Below are 23,727 nucleotides of genomic sequence, written 5' to 3' on the forward strand. Positions count from 1 at the left end.
GAACCATCCAAACCAAAAGTACTGCTACAGGAAGCACAACTTTTCAGGAAGCAAAAGGACTTTAACAGAATGAATGCCATGACTGGGCTGATCAGATCCATATGCTGCAGCGGACATCAGCGGTGAAACAACCAGAGCAGTAAGTTTATCGCTGTATCTTCCTACTCTCTGATGTTTGAAATGACACTGAGAAAACATGCATTCATTTCATATGTATGCATACCTTGTATCTTCCGAGGAAGGGATGCCTCCCACCACTTATAAGCATGTCCTCATCTCGATCCAGCATGCACCTTACTGGGCGTCCAGTTCTGTTAAAGGATACATTTATCAGGCAAACCCTGAAATGCACGATACAGTTCCTACGGAGATGTACACGAATCTTTTCAGAGTCTTTCCAGGGTGGTGGCAAAGGCCACCTGAGTTAGGGATAAATTGCCTGGATTATGTATCTTGCTTTCAAGAAAACAGCTAGATTGACTGTATGTATGCATATACATATATATACATATATATATGATATATATATGTATATGTATCAAAAGAACAGAAAAGTTTTTTTTTTGTTTTGTTTCTTTTTTCCCCTTTCCTGCTAAAAGCTGACATTCTTGAATAAGCTTAGTCCTTTTGAGCAGGTTCAATTCCTTCCAGCTCAGAGACCATTATATACCTCCTTTAGGAGGTCTCAGGCTTGCTACAAGCTACACAGTAGAAAACCACGAAGAATCTTCAAAGTGTTCCAGTGCAAATTGCTCTAAAAAGAGGAAGGCTAGACCAGGTGAAGTGAAAAGTCCTATTCCCTACACAGAAACTTACTTGAAGGCTGCCACAGACACTGCAGTTGTCAAAATGGTATTTCTAGTCTCTTTTCCTCCAAATCCTCCTCCCATTCTTTTCACTCGAACCACAATCCTATTTGATGGGACTCCCAGTGCGCTAGCAACAAACTCCTGAAGAAAAACAGAACAGCAGAGCATGTATGGAGCTGTCCCGGTGTTAAGAACCAGACACAAACACACTGCCTTTTGCAGCCATTGTAATAGTGGAAATACTCTGTCACTGCTACAGGTCCTATCAGTCCTGCAATTGACTTAGTTGCAATTGGAACCAATAAGCCCATCATTTCATCTCTGAGGTGGGATGGCATATAGTCCTTCAGTAAACAGCACAAGATTTAGAAAGACTTGCAGCAGATGAGGTTACCAAGATACAGGTCTCATTTAGCACAACATTCAACATCTGTACCACTCTGTCCATTCTCCTCGCTAAGTTGTGGGATTTTGGATAGTCTTGGTGAGTCAGTCTGTAAACAGGACAGAGACATCCCATAGTGCCTGTAGCCTATCCCACAAAATGGCAGAGTTGGTCTATATTGTCAATGTTTGCACCACATCCCTTTCTGACATGTCATTCAACAACCACGCCTTGCCATCAAGGGTTAAACGTGTAATGCCTGGTAAGAGAGATGTGCTGCCAAGAGAAATCTCTTACCTGGAAGTGGATTCAGGATACCAACACGATGGATGTGGACTTTGATCCTATACCCACCTCTAAACCTAAGTGGCTTCCCCCCCCCCTCCAACACAAGGCAAGCTAGAACTAACTGCAAAACAACTGTTTATTTACTCTAACACAGACTCAGAAGTTTTTCGGGTATCAGGTCAATGAGGTAGTACCTGTGTCTTCATTAAGTTTTGGGTTGACACAAACAGTTCCATCTCACCACTTTCTCCCTTTGGCACAGCCACAGTACAGTGTGTTTCCAGGTAGAAGTGCTCCTGTCCACCAAGGTACATCTCTCCTAGAAAATTGAAAGAAATGCCCCATAAGTAGGGTGTCCCTGGTGTTGTGAGAAGTTTCCCACCACCTGTTTTCTGCAAAACTCTGCTCTCTTGACGTGTTAAACAAGAATCCTTCGTGCTGCTCAGCACTGGATATCCTTAGCTCTAGAACTGGCATTTCCAGTTTCATCTCAAAAAAAAAACACCAAAAAAACAACCACCAAAAAGCAACAACCACTTTCTAGAAATCTGCCATCTGAAACACTTGTGGCTGGCATTTCAAAAATAAGCCTGCACCCCCACACCATTGACCTAGCATCCTTTAAAATTTAGTGTTTGGTGCCTTTCGGACTGCCTTGATAATACCACTGACATGAAGGATAAAAATAAATCAAGCATAGTCTAGCTGAGCAGATCAAATGCAGGATTACAGACTTCAAAATAAGGGAACAAAAATAGAAACCCCAAATGCTTTAAGATGATCTAACTTGTAATCAATTCTCTGCTGCTACACATGACTCTACCAGGACATCTTATCTGGCATTCCTGATGGTGCAGTTTTAAGTCATGCTACACATTGTTAAATCTCAGAATCAACCTTTTTTCTCAGTTATGGCCCTGATCTATTCAGCTGCCACAAAAATAATTTTCAGAGCAGTTCTCAAAACCCTGTTCCTCTCCTGTTCAACTTAGCGACAACAAAATAGCTGTCTTCTTTAGGCACCTCAGTCAGAAATGCACACTTGTGTGAGACCATGCTTACTCTGTTATGAAGAAGGGTTTTTCCCTTGTCTGCTCAAAGGGGTAGGCCTGGCATTTGCACAGGATTGTGGGTTTTTAAATAACCTAATATTCTAGCTCAGAACAATCTCTGCCTTCCCTGGCACAATGATTTCATTTTATATAATACAGTACTCCTTAAGAAACAGTAAACAATAGTTTATGACACCCTTGAAATGCCAGGGCCAATGTCTGACTGCAGAGAAAAGTCTCAGCAATGCATAGCAAAATACAGCAAGTGACAGAATTGGAAAGGTGTGTTTCAGTTAAACAGCTCTTTCCTTCTCCCATGAGAAGGTAAGGGTGGCAATAATTCTCTGTTTTCTTTAAGAATAATCTCTTCATATCAGGCCTCATGTGTGTACCTTACTTAACTTTGCTTTCAGATCTGGAAGAGGGATGTAGCACCCACCCCTCCCCCCCTTTTTTTTTTTTTTTATAAATACATAGTTTCCAGAAGGTCCGATGTATGTGACTCTTCCTTATAGAAGCTATTGATCAGTGCCATACACCAAGCAAGTTGCCCTTCACTTTTCATGGTCACACAATGTGGATCTGAGAGAGTACTCTAGTTCACAGCTCTGGCACTATTTCCTCCTAACCCTTACAGGGTTAAACAGTTGTTGAGAATTGCTGTGTTTATCCATGCCTCTATAGCCTCCCTGACAGACTCCAGCTGCATGAGACCAAGAACACACCAAAAACCAGGCCAACAAAGAACATTCAAAAAATGTTATCAGGAGTTCTCATGTTCTTCATGATACCTACAGCTACCAAAGTTGGTGAATCTGGTTTTCAGAAGCATGTATGTGCTGTTTTAATAAGACACAGTCATATATCAGGACTAAGGTCTGTAAGATTCAGACTAGACTCTGTTTGGACAGGGCAAAGCTTCTATATGATACATTTCAGGAAAAAGAATCACATTATAGAATATCTGCTCAAGAAAAATGTGTCCCTACATTAGAAGACAGTGTACAGGGGCATAGCTGAGAGCATCCAAGTCCTTTTGAAGCTGAAATTAAATTTTTCATGAGCTATTCGTATATAAACAGTTAGTTGAAAATTAATGTGAAATTCAGCCCAGCAAGCTTTGCTTGCATGAGCTTGGTATCATATGCATAGAAAGGAGGCTGATAGTTTGACTTCTTTTATCACAGACTATCCTATTGTAAAAGTATTAATACTTATTCTCACCTTCCAAAACGAGATCAGATTCTTCAAATCCTTTCTTCACATCTCCCTTAATAATCTTCTTTATAGACTTAAGAAAGGATTGTTTCTCAATAGCTTCCTAGGAAACAATGACACAATGAAATTTTTGTGGAAGCAGACTGAAAGCAAAGCTTCCTCTGACTGAAGAAGAAATATTTAAGATAAGAAGCACAAGTTCTTATAGGACAGTAACTATGGCAACAGGCAAATGACTTCACTTGCACAGTACAATTTTTTTAATTTTTTTTTTTGGCATAACAGCAGTTCCACAATAATCCACAATAAATTATTGGATAATCTTAGATTGTTTCTTCTGACCCATTTTACCTTATGGATCCAGAGCATAGCCACCAGAGCTATGACTTGCAACTTGTGTTAACTACAGTTCATGGTCTGAAGAGGGGGGAAGAGAGAAAGAAAAGAAAGAGAAGAAAACTAAATCTCCCAAATGGAGTGAGAAGTTCTGCACAAATAGTTCACTTTTGAGCCAAATCCCAATTTTCCTTGTAGAAATTTCATAAATGCATTTGACTCTTGCCAAAACTGAAACTTTCCATAATTTAAACAAAACAAAGCAGTGATCAACGAACAACAACAGAAATCAACACATTTTTATCTCTAGTCTCATCTTCCCTGGTTGAGTAAGCAGATAGAAGCCTCAGAAAAGGAAAAGTTCTCACACAATGCTTGTAAATTTTGTCATGTAAACAAATCAAAGCTTCTGCTCATAGATGACAGCACTACTGTCTGTATGAGACAAGGCATGGACTCTTTGTACTTGCATGAATGCGATGCACGTTACAAACTACATGGTATGAAATGTTGACCTGTATAAAAATTAATTAGAATTCCATGGTTCTAATTTCTCTCTGGCTTCATACTTTTTTTTTCTTCCCAATTTCTATATGTGAATCCTGTATTAGATATTACCATTTGCTTTCACTCTCACAAGGAAACTTTGTCAACAAATAATAAGCTTTAAAAAAAAAGGCACAAAATAATTACAAATTGTTGACATGCATTTCTTCAGCTTTGAGAAGACCCACTTACGGACTGTATCCATACAGCCAATAGAAATATTCATAGCAGAGAGAACTCCTGAAAATTGATTTTGTCAGCTTTAGAAACTTTACAAACGGTCTCCAGAAAACTCAAAGAAACAGTGCTGTGGCTGAGCTAGAGGGGACTTTTTCACACTCTCTTACTGAGTTTTGTAAATGAGAGAAGAATGAATAAATACCAACGAAGCCAGCAAGGTTATACCAGACAATATTGAAAGCAAGCACCTGCAGATAAAAATGTAACTGGCAGTAACCTTGTTAATTTAAACAAATTTGTAAAGAGTGCAACGTATCTCTCAGAGTTTGTTTGTTTTAGCATTAAATAATACAGCGCCAATATACTCCTAATCAGTAGCATATAAAAGGTGTGTCCTCTTTATATTTAAATATAAAAATTATTCTTTCTATCCATATTCTGCTGCACCTGCATTACAAAGACTAACACAACATGTGGCTAAATAATCATCTGTGAAAAGAGAAGTTAACTAGATATCAGAGGGCTCCGAGATAACCGCAGCAGCAGATCTGAGCCGTCTTACCTGAATTGTGACAATAGGTTTGAGCTCTTCATACTTAATCTTCACAGCTTTAGCTGCTCTTCTGGAATGTTCTTGTGTGTCTGCAAGAACTGCACCGATGATATGACCAACACAAGTGACCTGCAGGCCAGATTTGGACCCACCATCATTTACTGTGTATATGTGCAGTAACTGAGCAGCTCATAATAATTCTCTTCCTATCGTCTGCAACTTTTACCCTGTTTCTGCAACTTTTTCTCTGTTTGATTGGACCAGTCTGTGTAAAATGGACTCTGAATGGAGTAAGGAATAGTACAATTTTATCTGAGTAGCTAGACTGGAGTTTTTTGGTGTCTCTGAGTAGCAGGTTTGCCTTCATTGTGTAAGAGATGTCTGAATGGAATACAGACATAATTACTCATAACTTGTCAAGGTAAACTCTGATCACAAATGACTCTGGAAAGTAACTGAACGAGTGTAAGCCTGCACAGTAGTTTGCAGCTTAGAGGAGATTAATGCAGCTAGAGAAGAGGGGCATGAGGCAAGCCTTACTGAATTTGGCACCAAAATTTCTACTGACTCCAGTGCAGTCAGAATTTCTCTCTGGATACAATGGAGGACTTCACTGGACAATATACTAAGTCTTATCTCCTGGACAGTGTAAGTGAAAACGGCTATTTTTTTAACCACATACCACATCCTCAGCAAAGACAGTCTCATCATTAGCGATACCAGTGATGTTACTGCCAGGAACATCTTTAGCGGAGACAAAACATACAAACCCAGGAACGCTCTGGGCTTCAGATGCATCTATAGAACTAAAGAAAAAGCAGGAGAGGCAGAGTTATTCTTTCTCATTTTTCTTTCTGTAAGTGCTTATGAGATACCAATAAATCTTCAGGCTTGACTCCATGAAGTCTGACTATGCAAAAGAGGAGTTTGTCATATCAATATAATGTAAGACCAAGGCAGAAAGGCAACTAAAATCATTTGGGAACTATATTATAACCTGAATCTTGACTGTCACGCTGATAACCAACCTGCTGCTTTGGACTACACTGCATCATACATCTTTTCCCCGAGACATACCTGAATTTAATGCAATTGTCATGTATGCTAAAAATCTCCTGACACCCTTTACCAAAGAGAAATTTGTGTTAGTGATGGTATGTCTCCACTGCCATCTTAGCTAACATGATTTCATGAGGGCAGGATTCCTCCTTGTATATTGATAAATATAAGATCTTATTGCAGATCTATCTACGGTTTGTTCACCTCTGGAGAAAAATGTGGCTGTGAGCCTGGGAGAAGTTGAGTATTAATCACAATAAAGCTGCAGGGTATTTAAAAGGGTGCAAAAGAAATGAAGCTCCAAGAGAAAAAAAACTTCATGAAAGGTTTCTTTTGGTAATCAGGAAAAGGTATCTAATGAAAATGTTTGTCTGCTGAAATCATTCAAAGGTTTAAAAGTAAGTGACAAGCGAGACAGGAAAAAAAGGTGCATTATACTATATTTTTATATGGAGCTCTTCATAAAAAAAATACAAACAACTTTCCAGCTTTTTTTGCAATATTGTGAACAGTATCTATGCAATTGGCTGGCTTTACAAGGGATCTGTTGCAAAAAGAGCTGTGGCTTCGTTTCTACTGAATGATTTACTGTCTTCTGTTAAATTGCTGCATTTTTTTCCAGCATGCTTGGATTTATCTGAAATTCTGATACAAACTCTGCCTGAAAGTTTACGCGTCCCAGTGTTCTACAAACTTATTTTTTTTAAAAAAGACATTAAATGCATGAATGAACTCTCCCACACGGACAGACAACAGAAGCTGAAGAAAATGCTATTTTTCTTTGGAAAATTCACTTTCTTGCACTTCTGCAGCAATGCCTCAGAAAGAATCCCCTGATCAATTTCCTTAGTAATATAGAGGCAGATAATTTCTAAATTACATTTCGTAGTCAAAACCTGACTCATTTGAAGTGAAGTTTTCGAAGTCAATATTTTAGCCAATGTAATCACAGGCTGAGATACTTCTGTCACCTGATGAAATATACTGCCACTTCCTCTACAGAACGACACTGACGTGGCTTGAAACGTGAACGTGCAACGCAGGTGCAAAAGAATGTGCATAGCAACCTCTAGAAAATAATTCACACTGGGGTCATAGGCATAGATGTGATGCTTTCTCTATTGCCCCATGTGCACTGGTAATAGTAACAATGCTCATATGTTTGTGTCACTCACCAATGCCAAAATTGCAACACCTAAGATTTAACTATGATGACAGAATAATTTTTTTCATAACCTGGGAGTCAACTACCACATCTGTGCATAAATGACCACTGTATGCTGCCTGTCCTGTGTTAGACCATTGTGGGAAACCTCTGGGCAGGAAGCCTAAACAGGCAGGAAGTATTGCTTAAGGAACGAATGACGCAACGCAAGGCTATTGAGGGTGTCATGAGGCAATGCACTGCTGCGTGTACCACACCAAAGCAGATGGGAGCCTGAAGAACCACCACAGTGCACGTGCAATTAGGAATTGCATGGGGGGTAAGTCAGTACTGCAATGTAACAGCATTAAAATTTATATGAGAATGTAGAAGACATTACCTGCCAAGACAGACTTTTTAGAGGTTGTTAGTCACCTTAGTTATAAATTCTCCATCAGTCATTCTCTCTATGGACAAGATGTTTTTAGACATCTACACTTCCAAATGTTGACCTATCCACCTTGTTAAAGCCCAGCACAAATAGCTCTCTAACAACTGAATCTCTCTCACACAGGACTGTTATGCAGAGGGCTTGAGCATGGCCATGGCAAGCACTGTGCAAGGCAAAACGCAGAAGACAGTACACAGATCCGACTAGATGCTACCAGGAGTGCTGTGGTAGAACTGCACATTTCAAGCTAGATTTTTAGACACATAGAAAAGCTGCATGCTCTGGTGAGTGATTAAAGCATCTCCTAAGACATTGTGGTGCTCTCCCACCCAGCTCCTTTTTAATTTTGTGTTTGAGTATAAGAGTGTGATAGGGCATGTAAGAAGGCTGCCTAGGGCCAAGACCTTTGTGCTCCAACAAAGCTCTGAGTATGGTGTTAATTCCCTCATATTTCCACTAATACAGACTGGCAGTGCAGCTGTAACATACACAGCTCACCTCCATGTAACAATGTGCAATGAACTGGAGGTCTCACTAATGCAAGGACATTTCCCCTATCCACAACTCCACAGGTCAGTATTTTCTAACCCAGCAGGCACTAGATGCATGCAACATCTGAAACTCAGACGGAACACTTACATGATTTTAGCATGGGCTTTGGTGCTAATCACCAGCGTTAGATACAGCTCATTCTCATAGTGAGGGATATCATCGCAGTAAACAGCCTCTCCACATGCTTGTTTGTCTGCTGATACGTGCATCAAAGGCCGGCCCACCATATCTTCAGCTGCCTGCCCCCGGGGCACTTCCTGAAGTAAAACACATCACTGATTACTGTTGCTCATAGCAGGGGACAGAAGCATTGAAGGGAGCACAAAAGGCAAGGTGAGACATCCTAGTGAGATGTATAAGAGAACAGGTGCCCAGTCCTCTGGGAAAGGAAGATAAACGAGATGGACTGGCTTCACATATGGGGCTGCAGAGAATGAAGCAAAAGGGATATGGTTCTTTGAAATTGCTAGAGAGGAGAAAGCTTTGCTATGACAGCTCGTAAAAAAACATTCAAGTTCTGCAGCTAGCTTCTACTCTCAAAGCTAAAGAGAACACATCATTAGCACAGAAATAAGGAAGGAGATATATATCCCAAATCTGAAGCCTGAGAGATGCAAAGAGAGGAAAACACTGTGCTAAGCAGGAGGGCAGTTTCAGTTTGTGTATTGAGCTGGTTGCAGGAGGAAAATGCTACCTACAGCAAATTTTATGAAGCTATACAAGTCATAGCGGTCTTGGACAGTGACAGGAAAGAACACTGTATCCTAAAGCAAGGAAGGGACTGAGGCCCAAATACATGCCTCAGGAATGGCATTATGTAAGTTTATGTATTGTTTATAATCAGGGAGACAACAAGATAAGAAGCATTGTTTGAGCTAAAAAAAAAAAAAAAGGGCCTCATCTAGATCATGCAGGTACCGCTACTTACTTGGAAGAGCTGGGCATTTGCAATGGGATCTTTGTGAAACAGCTCTGTAGCACTGATGTAGTTTGAGGGGACAGGCTCACACAGATTGTTCTGCCAAAGAATATTAAAGACAATTATCTTCCCTGCCAGTCTCTTTCTCACATTCCCCAGTAATCCAGGATATTCTCTTTCCCTTAGTAAGACACAGATGCCCCTCCTGGATGGTGGCCCACAAAGAAGAATAAGATTGTTGGTACAAAGTGGCAGAAGCCCACACTAACCATACAGCGGAACCCAAAGCTCAACCTGCAGTGAAGATAATCCATCTCTTACCAGGTGAAAAGCAAATAGTACTCTGGCTCTGTGCAAACAATAGTCATAAGACCCACAAGAGCAGTTACAACACCCTCAAGGGGAACTCCAGGAATCCTCCTGTGAGCCCACAGATCAACATCTTCCTACAGCAAGGTGAAGATGCCAAGGGGAAGCAAGTAGAAAGATACACTAGTCCCTGTCACACAGGGAAATCACTGCAGAGTAGCTTTGGCAGCTATTGCATCATGGAGTTTGTTATCGGAAAAAAATCCTTTCATGGCCACTTTCTGCTATGAGTCTTCCTGAATGTGAACTCTTCCTATGCTTTCCCCAGAAATACTGCACATGCAGTTTGTCCTTCTCCAGCAACACTCACAGGGCCATTGTGGTGCTTGTTCAGTTTCAGAAGGACAGTCAGGTAGAATTTGAAGAAGAAGCTGAGTGTGAGCGTGCGTCGGAAATCCACCATCCCACCAGGTGCAGAAGGAGACAGGTCCATCTCACCTGCCAGCAAGCGGCAGGCATCCTGCAGCAGCTTCTCATTCCAGTCTCTGCAAGGGAACACAGGTGACACAGCCTTTTCTCGGACCTATTAACAGGGCAGACTAACTCTTCTGACATGGCTGCCCCACAACCTATCTTGCGATGCCTACCTGCTCTCTGTTTACAGGGTACATGTCAGCTTTGCTCTCATCTTGGACTCATGTACATTTCTAATGATATGACAAAGCTATTAAACGTGCAGATTTCTCAGTTCATTTCAAAAGAAAAATCAGTTCTTTAGCCCATATCCACATCTACCATCTGCACACTTCATTAGATAAGCGCATTTAGCAAGGGAATCTCTGTGAAAAAGAGACCAATACGGATCTTTGAGGGTAAGGGGTATGGATAGAAGCAAGACATCACACAAAATAGACTGCTACAGAAGTGCATCTACTATTCTTCCCCTTTCTCATTCTGGGTACTATAAGAGAGAATGATTCAGGGTTTTTTAAACCGTTCCTGTAAAAAATCAACACTATTCCGCTAGCCAGCCTTCCTATTGCAGAAAAATTCCTACCTGCCAATGAGCTCTTGGCAAGTTTTTAGAGCCAGGACCGTTGTAGGAGCCATTCCTCCATAGCTTAGTTTAACATCCTCCACTTGGCTACTGCCAGCTTGGAACAGGACTCTCATCCCACAGGTCACAATTGCAATGTCATCCTCTCGACGGTAAGCCTGCTTGAAGGCTGAGAAGTATTCACCCTAGGAGACAGAAAAATATTTCTTTACTCCTCATCTTGGCATGGTTTGGAATACGGATATAGACAAACTTTTAGCTTATCCCTATGTGGATGAGCTATTCCAGGGAACTCTGTCAGGTAGATTCACCTTGCAGTGCCAAGCAGGACATGTTTTTTAAGGCAGTGTTGTACATTTTAGAATCATATAGGTTGGAAAAGACCTTCAAGACCATCGAGTCCAAATTTCATATGATTCAAAGATTAAATCTAATGTATTAAACTAGTGATTATTACCCATGATAGGACTGTTCAGAAAATGAGTTTTGACAGAGATCTGCAGACATTTTTTCCATGCTATGAGGAGATGAACAAAGACAGATTTTTAGTACCTATACAAGCTTATTATTCCTTAGCAACTGTTCCTGTCTTAAAAGCTGCTAAGCTGGAAGCCTCATCGGTAAAACTCAGATCCCTAAACCCCTTCTCTTCTTGCTCTTTCAGAAGTCTTCAAACCCTATAGGAACTGAAATCAATAATCACAAATCGTTCACAGTTCCAGAATGTACCATACTTATTATCAGTCTGTTACTAAAAATACAACTCTCAGTAACTATTCTGAATCCTCTGCTGGTCTCCACAGAGAGAGGAAATTCTTCTGAATGCACCAGCAACTACAACTCAAAAAACTCAGCAGCTCTCCTATCAAAAGTGGCAGTAAACATGAGATTAACGCTCCACCAGTTTACATCAAGTGATGGTGTCAATCTGGAGTCATAGTAAAGTCAGTTTTTTCCCTTGCCTATGCTGCAGGGTATAACAAAGTTCCTGTTCAGTCATCCTGCAGACTAGGAGAGAAATCAGATCTGATGTCTTGGCATGGCCATTGTGGACAGTTTGCTGCCAAGTTCTTTCCTGAATAGCTTAGCCAAGTGACTCTGCAGAGCAGAGTGGTCTGTTCCATTAATTAACTCTCGTCTGAAGTAGATAACACTTCTTTCATTACTGTAAAGAATAATTCCTCTATCATTGGTAATGAGAACAGTTTCACAAGAGGCCAGTTTTGTGCACTGAGATTTGTTACTGGAGGTATAACTAGTCTATATAATTTCTTAAATTCAACTGATGAGTGAGCAGCCAGCAGACAATAGCAGAATAACATCAATAACATCCTCCCAATGAGGACATTCTGCCACTACGCTTGTTAAATTAGCTTTCAAAGAGGAGAAAATGCAGCGTCTTCTCTTACTGCACACCTCAGCTTTTGCTACATGAGGGCAAAATTTGCCTTCACGCCTCATAAGATATCTTAGTTTTCTCGGTAAAGAGTCCTGTAGGAGAAAAGGCACTCACTGCTCTTCCTCACTAGGGCTGCAGGTTATGTAGCCATCGTATCAGCTGCCCGTGTCTGCCCCATTTCTTGCTAAAACAACAGTGCATGTTCCCTCCAAATGTTCACAGTGAAAGCTTCTAGGTATTAGCTATCTCAAAGGAAAGACAAATAACTCAGATTCTTGATGCCTCCATATGAATCCCTGCCTGGCCTAAGAGGCAACACCAGGCAGGAGCATATTAAGAAATGTACAGGCTCTGAAAGTCTCATAGGCAATATTCATAATTGCAAAAACATTTCCATGTGATTTTTTTCAATCCAGCACCACGGAATTAAGGTCAATAATGGATGAAGGTTGGAGGATACTAATTTAAAGGATGAAGTAAACTTCATGACCTCTTTCTGTCTGCAGTGGAGTAAAAATGTGATACTATGAACCTATGATGGCAATACTGAGTAAACAATAGTTACATTTAAGATTGCCTTTTAAAGAGAGACATATACAGTCATTGTGTTGTTATGCTTCTTCTGTTTGAAAACTATTCAAGTGTGTTCATGACACAAAATACTATTACCATAAAAGTTACATAACAGTGAAAAACGTGCTAGAGAAAGATGCATGCAAGGTAAAGGATATAAAAAACTGATAGTCAGTAAGCGAGTTAACAATGCAAATCGTGTCTAACATTTGTGAACCTTACCTGGAACACAGGCAATGTTTTAGCAGCCCAGAAGAGAAAGAAGAATGTTAAAAACATCCCTGTTCTAGGAATGCCTTGTTATATACTAAAAGATAAGCAGTTTTCTTTTCTGGAACCTGTTTATACTTTAATTCTTTGAGCTGTTTCCTCTTCCAAATCCTGTTCTCACTCAGTTGCAATCTTGTAAGTACTCAACAACCTTTCTTCTCTGAAGATCTTAAATATCTGACAGACAGACTAGCAGGAGAAAAATGTGTAGCCTCTTCTTCTTTAACAATCTCACTATGATAAAGCTTACCATAAACTCAGTTACTCTACAGTAACACTAAATATTCTTATCTGCTAAATAGGTTTGGTCTAATTCTTTCTGGCTTTTGGCCAGTCTTACACCTTGTGTGATGTCACATCAATGCAAGAGGTAACATCAGTTTTAAACAAACAAACCAAAAATTTATCTCTAGCTATGTGCTGACACATCAGTTGTGAGGAAATCACAGTTCCAGAACACTTTGTCTGCCACATGCCAACAACTTCAGACATCCCTTGAAGAACTTTAGTCTCCCTAGTTTCATGCTTGATGAGCATGATCAACCAGGAAGTAGAGAGTTCAAAAGCTGTTCTAGTTTTTCACGTGAATGAGCTGCATATAACTTACAGATCATGCCACTGTTCTGCTGGTAAATATTTATTTGTTTTGTGAAACTGCCATATGACTGTCATATAAATGGAGGAATGTGGTGTTTTCCACTGACTCGTTCAAACGTGGTTCTCATTTTGGAAAAAAAGCGATGCTTGCAGTTACCACGAGATCAAAGAAGAATCACTCAGAAATAGATGTAAAAACACCATCAATAAAATACCTTCGTTCTCTTAATGCTTAGATACAAAATATAGAGGATAGACAAAGGATTTATTAGTTCTATCCCATAGCAGGATAGCATTTCAGGTAAACGGATGTTTTCCATTTATAAAGGAAATGTGTTACTACATTGTGAATCCTTGCATCTTATAAATTGTAGCCACAAAGGTAAATCTAAAAAGGTAAATCCTTTCACAGGCATCAAACTAAAGTCTGATATTATCTGCCTTAAAGACTGAATTAGTTATGGTTCATGCTGCTAAAAAAGAGGAATGTTCATTGTTCTACTTGACAGAAGTTTTGCAGGCTCATTTGAAGCTGCAAGTCTCCATTGGCAAAATGCCACAATAGTCAGTCCTAGTGCTTTCAGTCTTGCAAGACAAGGATGCAGAACAGAACTTGCCTCTTATCCCCACACTTTTCTCTCATTTTTTTTCCCATTTCATTTCACAGAAATGAAACAGAAACCTCAGGAACCTTAAAGTTATTTTACTTCACAAACTACTAGCATCTTTGCTGTACTATTTTGTAGACAGAACTTAGGCCTCTGAGAACATCACATTGGCACCTTTAGTCACTAATGAATGTGCTCAAAAATCCCTGGACAATAAAGTGAAGTTTGTATTTCTTGCATGAAAAAAGTTGGGCTTACTGTATTTACCAGAGAGCCCAGTTCCCGTTGCTTGCTTTTCACCACATAATTTATTTGCTTGCTGATCCACTTGGGTCTACATAGGCATTTCGTGATCTGTCTTCAAGGAAAAGTGCCTAACATTGAAACTAACATTCAGGTAATAACATTTTAATTCCATGGACAATGAAATCTTTTCCTACAAGCTTACCTCCTTGCTGTAGGGTATTTCAACAGAAAGAAGTATTTCCTCGGGCTTCACTGCTGTCTTTCTGTATCCAGTGAAAAATTTCTCATCCATCGTGATAGTCCTTTTGCCTTCTGCAGAGCAAGAAGAGATCAATGGCAGATGAATAACTAACTTGGATGAAGAATGACAATAGTACACGTGAAAAAGCCTTCGGCCTACACAAATCATTCTTTGTATATCAGTGTTTTTTTTTCCACAAAATTTCACCAAATTAGGAAGGATTTTCTCGGCTTTACTTTGGTCCTTATGTAATTTATGACAGTTTTGGTGTACATATGAAGTTTTATCTGCACAGGAACTGATGAAAAGAGATCTCTCAAAGCCCTCCTTCCATTATCTAATGAAAGCTAAGTCTCCAAGTGAATCAGTTTCCAACATTTCAATACAAGTCCCTCTTTCTTTAGCCTGCATACAAATGCATCACAGGAGAATGTCACTGAGCAGTCAGTCTGCTCCTCAAATGGATCCTTTATGAAAAAAATTCTTCCTAAGAGCAACTACAAATTGAGACATTTGGCTTTCTTCAAAGAAAAACAAACAAAAAAAATACAGGTTTTAACCTTTATCTCAAAAATCCACTAGTATCAAAATATGATAGTAACAGAAACAATTATATGCCTTTTTTTTTTTTTTAATGAATAGACACTTTCAACCAGCTCTTCACAAGGATGTTTCTGTAAGTGCATGCACAGTACTAGAGATTCATTCTGACAGAGAAGTTCAAAATTCTCTGGGAAACCAGCCTTAAGTCTAGAAAAACTTGAAAGTCAAAAAGGGCAAAACCCTATTAAGTCAAACTAAGAATAGTTTATGTATTACTAAGATGCATTTTCAAGTTCTGACCTGACCTAATGCATAGGAAAGGATAGTCAACTATTTCATCGACCTTACCATCAAAAAGAAATGTAAGTTACCATTTGATATCAGGGTCAGTTTGCTTCCACTTGCCATTAACACAGGATTTAAGTCAGAGATTGGGCTTGCTGTCATTATGTTCCCACCAAGAGCCTAGAGTGACAAAAAATGCATTAGATAAATATTAAAAGAAACTGAAGATAGAACAATAACGTCTTGTAATCCTACATTACTTTATACACTTCATACATACACTTCATGCACAAGTGGTTAGTTAGGCTTGAGTTTGCCTTTGTATTCTTTTTGCTCACTCAACAATTTTAGGCCTTTAATGAAGTAAGAAAATAGAAAACCCCTGAAACCAGTTGCTGTCCCATCAAAACTAATATTTATCTGAAACAATTTTGGGAACAGTCTTTGGGTAATGCATCAGAATTACTTTATGCTCAAACCACATATGCCCAACAATGCCAAAATTCAATTGCTGTAGCTGTAATGAAGGGAAGATCCATAAAATTATGCAGGATCTTTTCAGTAATGCTGAGGAAACAAAGTCTTTGGACTGCAGTACAAATATATGGCATAACAACTTGTTGAATAAAGTTTGGTGTAAAATAAAAGCAGGCCAGCTTGCCAGAGCTGGTAGAAAAGTCAAACAGTAAAATAGCTCAGTTGGAAGGAATGGTCAAAGGTCATCCAGTCCATTATTTTTTTCAGCTCTGTAAATGCATTTTTGTTAAGTCACAGCCAAACCTCTCTACAGTTTCCCCTACTTATCCCAGTAACAGTAATAGAAGACCTGCACAACCACCATGTTGCCATTGCTTGCTGAATCTGTGATATCACTGCAGCAGACACCTTCTGAGACCCCATGTTGCTATCAATTCCTGGGGTTGTTTTACGTGTAATTTCTTTTTTTGCCTGTGTTCTTATATGGGGAGCACCAGGCACAGCAATGCTGGATGAGGGAGGCCTGCTCCTCAGACTGAGCTTTCAGTTCCAGTCCTTGATACTCCTACGTCACTTACTGCAACATTCCTGATCTGCGGCCCTGCAAACCACCGTAGCTGTTCAAGGACGGCCTGGAAGACCTCTGTTTTGTAAGAAGGAAGCTCTGCCACAGCTTTTCTCAGCACCTCTTCTACTGAGCTTAAAGTACAGGCAGCGCCAAAGGTGACCCCTGTAAACAAACAAACAAAAAGTGTTGTTTTTCTTCTCCCAAAAGTCTAGATATGGGAGGACAGTTATAACTGTGTCTACAAAGCTTAGATGCCACTAATTTAATTAGGCAGTAAGGGTTTGGAGAAGACGCTCAAAGTACTTTTTATGCATTGCATGTAAACATCACATCCTCAGAACGAATTATCTTTTAAATTACAGCTCATGTTGGTATTGCCTCTCATATGACAGTAACCCACCACCCTTTTGCCTCACCGTAGTATGGCCCCATGCGCTACATCAGCTCAATTACTTCTATTTGTAAGTTTGACCTGCTTCCACCACAAAAATAAATACAATACTTAACTTAGTCACACAGACCATGAAATCCAGTTTCTTTTCTCCACTTAGTAATTTTAAAATATTTCTAAATAAGAAGATTGCTCATTGAAACCCATTATTAACCCAATCAATATAAATAAAACACCATACAAACTGAGATAAAATTTTTAAAATACCTTCCATTGAAAATTCTCTTTGATTCTCAAATTATTTATGCATAGGACTCACTTGACTCCCTGTATGGGAGAAACATTAACAGATATAGGAAGTAGTCTTTAATTTGCGGATTTTCCTTCATACCCTCTTTATTATTCTGTTGGAATCCCCACTCACTTAACAGGTATTCTGCCTCTTTTTTGCTCACCTGTTTCAGTATGTTGAACAGCGTTCATTTCAGCGATCCATGCTGGTGCTATTATCACTGGATACAACATGTTCTTTAACCTCATCTCAACACCTTAATGAAAAGTAAGACTCCTTCAGTTACACATTGGTGACAGAGAGCCTAAATTAACTGTTTCCCACTGAAACGGAAGCAGGCCTATAAATGAGTCAGTTCACTGACCATCTAACACATTGATCATGTATAGTCTTAGAGATAAACTAAGAGTTGTTTCCAATTAATAACAGGAAGTTCTAGAGACTTTTTTCTTGGCTCTCAATAACCTTAAATACACTATTTAGCACTTTTGTTATCTGGCTATTGTTGTACGTAATCCTTCAGGAAAGAATAATGAATGCAATGAAGCAGAAAAATATGGGAGATTGTGGATTAATTGTTCAGAATAACAGAATTACTCAATGTCTTAACTCTCTTTCTCACCCCTCATGTTTGCAGAACAATGTATTATGGGAGAAAACATCAATGAGAGAAAACATTTCAAGTCTTAAGAGTTTACTCCTTGCACATCTTTCAAAACACAGGTTTCACAACCAAATTCTTTTGAATACAAGGAAATTTTATACTATGCCACACCCCACTTCTCAGAACTCCACAGAACTAGTACAAAGGCTCAGAGGTCTAGGTAAGCTTTTTAAAGTTTTCCAACTGCTGATAATGAGCATTAGCTCTTCCTCTTACCCACTTCCGTGTTCCCTACAACAAGCTTGGCATTGGGGTATTGGGATTTGAGGGCCACCAGTTCCTGGAGGGTTGTAGGCTGGATCCACATTACACGTTCACCTTTGAAACACAGCTGCTTCTGCTGTTTGTTTTTCTGACTCTGCAAAAGTGAGTTCAGATGGAGTTCAGACCCTAGATCAAGCCAAGAATCTCTCATGTGCTGCTCATGCCCATACCAGGCCAGGCTCCCTCTCAGTGAAGTTACTGACGGGCACCTGTGATATCCACACTGCTGATCAGTTATTCATTCTCCATTCTTCCGCTATCACTGACAAGAGTCTCTGTCACACTGAGAAAAGTTTTTCCTTCCTGATTCTGCCAGGTGCATCCTGCTGCCACTTCTCCCTACCAACACCTCTGCCAGCATGCTCCATCATCCCCGAGTTGTGGCAGATACTGGTAGCTTCACCCATCTCAGAAGTAATAAGGCCAGATTCTGGTTCCCTTTTCCATTCCTTCATTCTGTGACCGAAGAAAACAGACTAACATAGCTGTCTCCCAACAACATCAGATCAACTGTCAGGCAGAGGTACTTCTTAGAGAAGAAACAGAGGGGAGCCTAGTTCAGGCTAAATATGTATTGGGCTACAGTATCATGAGAGCTTGCTAGTTCTGTAGTTCAGGACACATTTGGCTTGATTGTGTTGGGTGCAACAGCAGAATTAACAACTGAGTTTTGGTTTCTTAAGTATGAAGGAAGCTGTAAACAATTCATGTACTGGACATCATTGTTGGCTGGAACAATTCTGTTGTTACAGAACAATTTCTTTGGGGAATACTTCCCTAAAAAAGACAGAAATTAAACATGGAGAGAAGCTGTTCTTTACCTAACTTTTGATGTAAGCCAGTCAGATTTTCCTCTTGCTATACTGAGTGGAGGGAAGTTGGGGCTTTCAAGAAGTTACCTTGTTCAAACATATATTCGGTTATATCCCATAGTTCCTACTTCTCTCCCTACACTAAAAATGGATTACGGGGTCATTAGCTCAGATGCAATTGTATTTACTATAGAGGTTTACCGATGACCTACTAAATTGAAATCCAGATGCCAGCAACGGTTCCATCCCTTGACAGGCAGTGACCGGAAAGGAAGGCAACCCAAGAGCACTCAAGGGCAGGCAGCCAGCTGGGGAAGACACTTAAGACTCAGTATCTTTTAAGCCATTCCGGCTGGCAAGGTCTTTTTATAAAAAGAGGGAAGAGCTTATGCCCATGCTTCTTTTATTGGTAGCCATCTTTTGTACTACCGTTTCCTCAGGACAGAGACCCTGGGGACATTCAAACTCTGCATGGAAAAATGAAGCCAATGAACGACATACTTGGTCTTTTGGAATTAACTTACCATTAACTCTGGTGGGAAGATTGGTTCCTGTGTAGGATCCAATGGCTGAAACTCAGAAGAATTGAACAGGCTAGAAGACATCATTGTCTATGAAAGAGAAAAACGCAAACTAATAGTAGGTAGAGGAGAAATCTATCTACATATAACACTAACTCATTCCTTTTTCCAATCAAATGGCTCTTAATATTTCATGCAGCAAATAATGGCAAACAGTGAAAAGATGCAACCTGGACCAGCATTCTAAGTTCTCCCAGTTGGATTTTTCTGCTAAGAATAGGTCTGGTCAGAAACCTGAACCTGAACATATTCATCACAGGTTTTTTTCCAATCAAGAGAGTCATCACTTTCGCGTTGGCATGTTAGATAACAAAGGAACCTTTTCTGAGTTAACACCAGCATAAAAGCTAGGTAAGTCCAAAGTGCTTGGCATAAATACAAATTACAACCAACGGGGTTTGGCACAGAGCAAAGCAGAGTTAGGTTCCAAAACATAAGAAAGAAGCAAAAAGTACTTAAAGGAACACCTTACCACCTTGTCCTCTTTCTCATTCATGCAGCAGCCTGGACCATTGGCTCTTCCTCCACAACAACTCCCATTCTGAAGAAGAAACAAGTATACTTCAGCTATTCTGCACAAAGTCAGAAAACTCCAGCTTTTACAGTTATATTCCTCCCTTTTATCAATCCTTGGGTAACAGAAATTTTCAGTAATATTTTTTCATTAATAAACCATTTTGATGCAAGAACTCAAAGTAATCTTAATTGCTAAAGTATTCCACACAATTATAATCCATAAGAATTCCTTGGAGTTTTCCAAGAAATAATTTCTTTATATTCTCTCCTTCCTAAATTCATTTTACATTCCTACTACCTTATGCCTGGATTCCTTCTTTTGATCCCTCCACCATTTGTACCTCAACTAGTACATAAAATTAGCTCTTTTACCCCAGATATTCCAAGAAGATCCAACGGAACAGTTTATTGGAATGGTCATTAAATTATTCATCATTAGACTATGAAGTTTGGGAAAGACCATACCAGAGAGTTAACTGGTTTTTGCAAGTGTTTTCACAGAAAGGTAGCTTCAATATACCAAAAGCAAGTAACACATTTCTTACAGTTGTCACCATGGTATTTCACCTCACAGACCCAAAAGGACCATAGCTCACTCTTTTAAAAGCTGTGTCATGATGGCCAGTCATGCCACTCAGGAATATAAGACAGCAGTATTTTTCCAAGACAGACATGCAAACCAGCTCAGACATCTCTGAATACCTGTACTACAGTAGGGCCAGAGGAATGGCTACTACATAAAAACTCTACTAATACAACATTAAAAATTGAGCTTATGGCTTCTTTAATTCAGCTTACCATGCTATTTTCCCTCTTGCTACGACAGCATCCTGTGCCTTGTGTTGCTCTGCCACAGCAATTCGAGTTCTGTGGGGACAAAAGCAGTTCTAAGAAAAATGCGCAGATTCTAAGGAAATTAAGCAGATTTTATTCCCTTTTGAGAGAAATTAATCCCATGTTTTCTATTTCCAAAGCAGAAATGGGAGATGGGATGTCCCAAGCAAGTAGTTGTTTCCCCTTGCTTGTGGAAGGCATTGTGATGGCTAGGGCATGTCCACTTTACTGACCTCTTGTTCTTGTGGATGGACCCTAACAATTGAGCCAGCTACTCTGGTCCAGCTGCAGCTGTGAAGGCATGTGCAGAGAGTAGAGTAAAAGGGGTGAATATATACAACCCCTAATACTCTGCTAGGGTCTAACTGATTTCAGCTCAGGAGACTACTTTAGTCTAGTGTGGTTTCTGTCACTTCAGTAATCCTCAGTAGCTCTCCTTCCATGTATTTGCACAGTCTCCCCTGAAGCCTATGTCAGGTTTTGGTCCCCACAACACCCTTTGGTGAGTTCTCCAGGCCAGTTATCTGGTACATCTCCCTTGCTTTTGTACCAGACTCCTACTAGTTTAATTTCTTGACACCTTGTTTTGTATTGGAAGAGGCAGCAAACAGCAGGCATCTGCCTTTGCTTATGCAACAGGCTGGGACTTCATGACAGCCACTCCACCAGTGACCTCCCTCCACTGAAAAACACACCATTTTCTCCTACCTGTCATTTCCTGTCTTTTTTTCATAGATACAGAGATCTTGCCTCTTACCCCATGGCTGCTTATGCTCTTTAAAAGGCTTTGATGAGACACTGTTAAAAGACTTGGGAATCTAAGTAGACTATATCGACTGGCTTTATCAACCATTTGTAACGTATCTCACTCCTGCTTGTATTCTCTTATGTTGACTATAATTCTGGATAATGAGATGAAATTAATGGGCAGCATTCTAATTTCTGTTTTTACTTTTGATACATAATACCCACGTAGCCCCATGAGTGGCTAGTAATCACAGAAGTACCTAGTGAATACTTTTCTTTACAGCCTCCACAAGTCTTTTATGATCAAAGTACTAGAGAAAACTTATAGCAAAGCTTCACTTGTCACCTATCCAGTAGGAGAATTTGGGGCAAGAGCTCTATAGTTGTGAATTCAACTTATTTCCAGAGTTATTTCATCTCTGCTGGTTATCTTTCAAGCAAGCAACTGTCTGATCAAATTTCCGCACAGTCTGTTCCTATTCATGTACCACCCTTTTACACCTTCTCCACATCAGGGATCATCAGCAACTATCCAGCAATTATGAGATTTTCAGACTTACAGAAGAGAATTACAGCACCTGATTACCTGTGATCCAAAAAGGGACCATCAGGTGGATCTTAATAAAGAATTCCACTTCGAGAAACTGTAGTGAGTGAGTCACTCTTGCTTTTTCAATGCATGAACCACATACAATGTGTCAAAAGTTGGAGCTGAGGTACAGCACGTATATTCTCCTCCCCTTTTCAGGTCATGCTGTATTTTACTAACAAAAAGTAAGACAGCCAAAATTCCAGAATAATTTGAACACTATCTGAAGCCACTTACTTTAGCAAATGTCCTATATCCCTCCAGAATGGGTCTGTATCCTGTACACCGACACAAGTTTCCTGCATATACAGAGCAAAAGGAAAAACGCTTAGTGTTATTAAGCTGAATACTTATCCTCTTGTAGAACATTCTGTCGTTTCTCACCTTGTCAAATATAGATAAAGCTAATGAAAAAGCCGGGAGGAGGAATATTTCATAAATAATTTTTGCAGCAATCCTACCACCCATTTTCACTGAAATTTTAAATTGAAATTAATTCAGTAAAAAAAACATTCTGCCCTTTTCGGTATTCATTTACCTCAATTATGCAAGTCTAATCAGCATACCAACTATCCAGACTCCTGAATTGCAAAGAGATTGATCTGATTTCCTTTCAGGCCACTGTCAGAAGCCTGGTAATAGCTCTCTAATTTCAGTATTAACAGGATCCTCTGAGGTAATTTTGACAGTCAGATTCTGCCCAACTCCATCATGTATATTGCTGTCATGGTCCTTTATCTAAGGCTGGCTGGCTCAGATACTCCTTGTCACTTTGCAAGCTCTTGTCCTAGTGATGAATTTACCTCCACAAGATGTGGAGGGCTCTTATAAACCTCTAAGGCACTGATCACGTATTTGTTGTGTTAAGCTCAGTGAAGTCCTAATACAAGACTGAGACCACTTGCCACTGCTTCAGGACAAACAGTGAGCTTCTGTGGGACTTGCCTTAGGCCATTTTTGTTTACTTCACAGCATAACCTCATAACAATTGTCTTTCATGAAATACCTTAAATGAAGGTGCACTTCCAACCCACTTGGTGAAACAGCTGTTATGAAAGCAGCACTGGTTGCATCTCTGCATGACTGTGGGTTTTACCTTGGAAAGCATCTTCTATGTCCTCCATGTTGGGTTCAGGTTTGTTCCGAAGCAATGTGTACATGGACATGACAATGCCTGGAGTGCAAAAGCCACACTGGGACCCATGACTTTTTGCTATTCTCTCCTGGGAAAAGTAACAGCAACCATCAGCTTGTAATATCAAAGTGAGTTCATGGTTGTACCTTTTTTTTTTTTTTTTTTTTTAAACAGAGATGTTGCAGAAATCTTACAGGAAGAGCTAAGGCTATTATCAATGTTCTTCAATTAGATGGT

General features: G+C 39.8%; 1 protein-coding gene across 5 annotated transcripts in view; it reads right to left on the reverse strand.

The window, feature by feature from the left end:
- XDH (xanthine dehydrogenase) overlaps positions 1-23,727 on the reverse strand; it is a 77,954-nt gene that overhangs the window by 15,718 nt on the left and 38,509 nt on the right. For all 5 annotated transcript variants that reach the window (XR_013949475.1, XM_080587652.1, XM_080587653.1 and 2 more), the window contains 20 exons: positions 23,452-23,578; positions 22,593-22,654; positions 20,984-21,052; positions 20,142-20,210; positions 19,613-19,699; positions 18,229-18,370; positions 17,512-17,604; positions 16,676-16,827; positions 15,707-15,800; positions 14,754-14,863; positions 10,859-11,043; positions 10,172-10,346; positions 9,502-9,591; positions 8,661-8,830; positions 6,050-6,173; positions 5,377-5,496; positions 3,759-3,855; positions 1,677-1,801; positions 817-950; positions 224-311 (listed from right to left, as the gene is read on the reverse strand). Coding sequence is in view for 4 of the 5 variants with exons in the window: in XM_080587652.1 (XP_080443778.1) it covers positions 224-311; positions 817-950; positions 1,677-1,801; positions 3,759-3,855; positions 5,377-5,496; positions 6,050-6,173; positions 8,661-8,830; positions 9,502-9,591; positions 10,172-10,346; positions 10,859-11,043; positions 14,754-14,863; positions 15,707-15,800; positions 16,676-16,827; positions 17,512-17,604; positions 18,229-18,370; positions 19,613-19,699; positions 20,142-20,210; positions 20,984-21,052; positions 22,593-22,654; positions 23,452-23,578 (2,313 nt within the window). In the remaining variant the exon portion in view is untranslated. The remainder of the gene's footprint in view (positions 1-223; positions 312-816; positions 951-1,676; positions 1,802-3,758; positions 3,856-5,376; positions 5,497-6,049; positions 6,174-8,660; positions 8,831-9,501; positions 9,592-10,171; positions 10,347-10,858; positions 11,044-14,753; positions 14,864-15,706; positions 15,801-16,675; positions 16,828-17,511; positions 17,605-18,228; positions 18,371-19,612; positions 19,700-20,141; positions 20,211-20,983; positions 21,053-22,592; positions 22,655-23,451; positions 23,579-23,727) is intronic.

Source organism: Anser brachyrhynchus (genome assembly GCF_964034855.1).
Source record: "Anser brachyrhynchus genome assembly, chromosome: 3".
NCBI classification, from domain to species: domain Eukaryota; kingdom Metazoa; phylum Chordata; class Aves; order Anseriformes; family Anatidae; genus Anser; species Anser brachyrhynchus.